This window comes from Echinococcus granulosus (assembly GCF_000524195.1).
Source record: "Echinococcus granulosus chromosome Unknown EG_S00109, whole genome shotgun sequence".
Lineage (NCBI taxonomy): Eukaryota > Metazoa > Platyhelminthes > Cestoda > Cyclophyllidea > Taeniidae > Echinococcus > Echinococcus granulosus.
The window spans coordinates 55859-61209 of record NW_020170489.1 but is presented as its reverse complement, the minus strand read 5'-3'; the positions used below and the strand labels follow the sequence as shown (position 1 = coordinate 61209).

At 46.1% G+C, this 5351-nt stretch overlaps 1 protein-coding gene across 1 annotated transcript in view; it reads right to left on the bottom strand. All coding sequences in view use genetic code 11, as the record gives it.

Annotated features, from left to right (window-relative positions):
• Positions 1–2021: 2021 nt before the first annotated feature.
• Positions 2022–5351, bottom strand: part of EGR_08520 (RNA polymerase II subunit A) — a gene marked incomplete at both ends in the record, with an annotated part of 17724 nt that continues 14394 nt past the window's right edge. The window contains 4 exons of the mRNA XM_024497769.1: positions 2022–2115; positions 2822–3267; positions 3975–4112; positions 4210–4476. Coding sequence (XP_024347805.1) covers positions 2022–2115; positions 2822–3267; positions 3975–4112; positions 4210–4476 — 945 coding nt within the window. The remainder of the gene's footprint in view (positions 2116–2821; positions 3268–3974; positions 4113–4209; positions 4477–5351) is intronic.

Genomic DNA, 5351 nt, shown 5'->3' with positions numbered 1-5351 from the left:
TCGTTGGAGGCCGGAAAAGCTCGCTTTTCAAGCGCAAATTTAAATCAGCCTCAAGAACGTAAGCTCAAATGATGAATCTGCAACACAATTAGAAGACTTCCAATTTAAAAGGCGCAACATTTTCACTTTAAACGTCTTTTCAATTCTTGCCGAATTTACTGTTACTTAATCGGCCGTCTGACTCATTCTAAACCTCTTCTTTCAAGTTATCATTAGGATTTTAAACTGTCCTTTTACAAAGTGTTTCAAATTGTTCACTGCGGATCTCGCCGAAGGTAGGACTATAGTTTGTGCTAAAAGTCGACCCAATTTTAGCAATTTCCACATTGAGTGTCTACAGTTGCAACCACCCATGAATGTAATCTACGATTTTCTTCACAAAGAGTGGAGGGTGCCGAGTATAGTCCACAACTCGGCTACCAATTTGACACCGGGGTTATTTCCAAAGTACCGAAGTGTTGGGAGACCGGAGGCACGGCAGTGGGACTGGAAGATCTTCATATCACCATTTCGGTGACCAATTGGCAAGCATCAAAGATGGTATAACTTGCACAGGTATTCGGGTGTCTTTAGGGCAGAACTACAGAAGGGTTGCAAAATGCCATCGTGGGCGACTACTTCATGAGAATAGACAGACTAAACAGGCTTCTCCATAGTTCTGTGTGTAAGCTAGACCACCCCCGTGCTGCCACGTTCTGCAGGTCAAACTGTCGGGCTGGCAATAGATAGAGTTGGTTAGAATTGCCAAACACACCCTGCCACTGCCAAGGCGCGAAGACACTCAACTACAAAGAGCAAGTGGTGCCACCCATCGACAACCAAGTGCGCAGCCTGACACAGTACGCGAGTGTGCCTTCTAGTAGTGCGAGGTGGAGACCACGACTGCCATCCGTTGCTGCTACTGTCGTCGTGACCTGTTGTCACATCATCACCTCCCTCGTACGATGCAGTGTGTTGCGGTGTGAGTGCACTTCATGCATGCAAATGACTTACTTGGCAGGCGGAGCTGCTTACAGGAGTACACCAACACCTGGTGAAGCACAGAGCGCGCACAGCACTCGGCACGCATCTCCTATGCAAATACGACCCACGGCATGCGTTGTGCGCTGACTGCGCATTCACCTGTGCCTTGCGTGCCTTGGGCAGGCAACCTGGGAGGTGATGTGGCGACGGAGAACCGGCTTGAGTTCCACCGATTACGTTGTGGCGGAAACGGAATCCATCCCGATGCCCTGTTACCCTTCTTGCTTACTCTGTCCAAGTGATCTAGTGCTTGTAGAACAATAGGGAAGGTGTGTAGAGCCGTGTGTGATTTGCGGTGCATTCAGTCGCTTTCCGTGCTCACTTCAGTCACCTTGCTGGCCACCACCTGGATTGGTGTGTATGATCACGTATGTGGTCGAGACGGAAATCGCCTGGCAGACGGCAGTTTATCGCATCACTCACCACTCTGCTCTACTGCGTCGTACCGTGCCGTATGGTTGCACGACAAAATGTCCGCTCAGAGGTGTCGAGGAGAGTAGTTATGTGGTGTGGCAAAGGGTGGTCGCTGGATTGGCAGTGATGGGGCTGAAGTGGAAGGGTGGCCAAATAAGGTGGTACGGTAGCTATGGTAAGGGTTGGGTGGCTGCAGGAGGTGTTTCAACCTATTTTAGTCGTTGAAGCAGGCAGCATTCAACTCGGCAATTTGCAGTCCGATTCCCATCGAAACACGAGGTTTACGTGTCATTCCATCTGCTCAGCTTTCATCGGCTTCCGTTTTTAATCGATGTAGGCGTAAACGAGGCGTCTCGTCATCCCCACTAAACATTCCCTTACCCTCGATTTGCCTCACCGTGGCAGTAGCAACATGCAGTGCTTCAGCACTGTCAAGACTAAAGATCCTCCCTGAATGTGATGCATCTACCTCTGACTGTTTCATCACCACAATCGGATTGTTCGTGTCAGTCATTTTTGAAAGGTACGTTTTGTCAACTCACTTTCTCCAAAGGCCGCACAACATGCGTTAGGAGACGCTTCCGTCATTCCGCAATCAATTTGACCTCCATCGCGTGAAGCAGATGAGCTCGAACCACATCTGTCAGATCAAAGGGATGGAGGGTGGGTGAGTTGACACTAAGAGGAGAGTAGGGGCAGCACAACAAAGAACACTGCATTGGTGGTGGGCTAACACACATCCACCTCTGCTTGATGAGGCATGCGTGTAAACAATCGCATGAATTTGACGAGTCCTCTACAATATGCAGCAAAGCACCCTTTCAGCGAGCTCTACTCAAAATTCGCAGATGCTTTTGGACATCTTGATTACTGTCAACTTACCTCTGAATGGAAATTGACAACCATGTTTACTGGAGTTCAAACAGCATAACCGTAGTTGGCATATGTAGAGCTCCATCCCAACAGTCTCAAGGCCGATTTGCAAACCTATCAGTCCATTTCACCTTGCAATATCCAAGGAGATTTGGGTAAGAAGTTCCGTTCCGACAAATGAACTAACTTTTTAAACCTGAACTACCACCGAGGCGATGAATGAGATGGAAGAGCTGGAGGCATTTGCAGTTGGAAACAGTTAACGCGTTCACCTCTGACTACATATAGAATGTCCCTGAAACGTAATCTCGCGTCATCGACAAAAAAGATTACCCAAAAACAAACTTTTTAAATCTTGTTAATGTGGCATACCGACCCAATAAACAGCGCATCGAAGGGAAGGGAGGCAGGACCAGATGTAGGGATTATAGTTGGAAAGGAAGAGGGTGGGCGGATGTAATAACAAAACGAAAAAGTACTTTCACAAAATCCGGTTCTATAATTTTTTTACATAAATTCCTTCAGTGCATCCGATCGAATAATTCCATCCTCATCTCCACCACCTTCGCAGTCATCCGAGTTCGTGGAAGAGGGGGAAGACGAGGAAGAACTAACATCGGACCCAAAGAGACTAGCCTCCAGATAACCTGCAGCTCCAATAACACTCTTCTTCTTCTTTTTTCGACTCTTCTTCCGCCTTGTCCTTCCGCCATCCGCCCCCTCGTTGTCACTTCCTTCGCCACCATGTCCGACTTGACGACGGCTGTCAAAGCGCACCTCTTGGCGTGCCGTCTCGGGACGCAGAAGCTCCCTGGCGCGTTCTGCATCCATGTAATCGTAGCCCTCCGGACAGGTGTTGAATTCACGTAGGTCAGTGAGCTCGTCGGACAGACGAGAGGACGGATCAGTGGACAGATAGCGGTTGCGTCTGTGGTGATGGTGATGTAATTCTTGATGCTGAAAAAAACCTATTACCATAAGAATTTGTCAAGTGTAACTATCAAACGTTATCGACGCAAGAAAAAAAAAAGGTCAAAGGTGAAAGTACTGCTACATCCACGCCAACTCAAAGCCTTCATAAAAAAAAGTACAGCCTGCAATATTGTTAATGCAAACCATAATAGTATAGGTTGTAAACAACCATAAAATGAAGAGGGGACGCAGCTCTTGGAAAATACTTGAAACGAGTTTGCTTGGTGAAAGAATTTTCTCGCAAACGGAATTATTGTTGGAAAAGTATCTGCCGTAGAATATTGTCTAGCCCTCGGTGCTATTTAAAGAAGAAATTCCTAAAATGCAGTTCAAAATCGAGGTGTGACAGATGGATCTATTAAGATCTGCTAACGCCGCAATCATCAACAGATTAGAACATCCTTTCTCTCGAATCGTCAGTTTTCAACACACTCAATACTGTTATGATGAAGAGAAAGCTCAAGAACTACCGAGAATGAAAATCAACTCAAACCGAGGAGACAATGCAACAGAATGATATTTGCCGTAATTGTATAAAAGATGAAACGAGCCTTTGCGGCATCCTTCAAGTCGAGCGGCACCTGTCAGGGCCTTAGTCGCTGATAGCATACCCCCTCCCAGCCCGTCCACACACTAAAATAACGTCACCTGCAAACGGTAACTTAGCTGCTACATAGGCAAATTAGATATACCTGACGCCCACGAGCCATTTCCACGGAAAAACGACTTCCAACAGACCCACTTCTACTGATTTCCCACAACCGACGTTCGATTTTTGCGAGGGCCCTTCGGTTTGCACCACTACGACGCAGCAGTAATTGTTGTCGAATCTAAAAGGACAGGCGAGGGAGAGAAGTTAGATGCTGACAATATGCTTACACTCAGATGGATACGGGATGGATGTATAGACAAAGACTTCCAACTTACCCTCAGCCATCGTCCCTCCTGTTCAAGATCCCTTTGGGTTGCTACACGACCTTCGACTTGAGAGTCATCTTCATCTTCATCATCATTTTCTTCCAACTCCTCATCATCATCTTCAGGTCCTCGTTTGCCCCGTCCGTTATGGTCGGAAGAATTTGATGACGAGGAGGAGGAGACCTCATCTTCCATCTCTCGCGGAACTGAGGCAGCTCGTTCCTCTCTTTCCTCCATTACGGCTTCTTCCACTTCGTCCAACATTTGACTGGCTGCCTAACAGGTCAAAGTGACAAATGAAACGATGTTAAAACCCGACTCTGACTACTCAGCTTCTATCGGTTTTATATTCTAGAAAAGAACTTTTGAATCTGCTTCAAGGGAACTATAGTGGTGACAAGGCTAGCTGCGTCTATCACGTTTTCATCGCATCCAGAATCCAGAAGAAGGCGACTTAGAAATGTTTCCGGTTTATTTAAACAGCATTTCAACAAGAATTAAATTTACATTGCCTAACCGACCAGTGTGTCTAGTAGATTGTCACATAGTTCCGTTGAGGAAACCTCAGAAGTACTCAACTTTTGTGACTCGAATCTGAACTGCAAAAAAAGTGAGTCAGCATTCGTTGACCACCTATCTGCCTGGTAATTCTAAATGGCAATAAAACCGCATTTATCTACTTCAAGCAATTATTCGTTCCAGAAATATTTCATTTTTTGATCGAAGATCGTGGTGAATGAATCGAAATTGGTGGACTAGAGACAATACCATCTACTTTATTAACTACTCGATAATTCACGGTTCTTTGAGTACCGACTCGAGTGAACGCACATGCTGACATTTAAAAAACCAAGGAATCGCAAAATGATAACGTGGACACTCTTAAACTTCGTTTGCCCGGACAAAATCGCCATTCAGTCCCAAAGTCGATTAAACAAACATATTTGCGCTGGAATTATTACACACCAAATACTTGCATCCACAGTTCCAACCCACCCATTGGCTACGTCTTGTGCTGCCACTTTTGAGGCGGCTGAAGAGTAAACCAAAGCCAAAAAACTTCGAATCACGGATGGTAAGGCTCGTTCTGTATCATAAAGTTACTGTGATTCTAGCCTTACTTACAGGTAGAGAAATTTCGCGTGACTTTC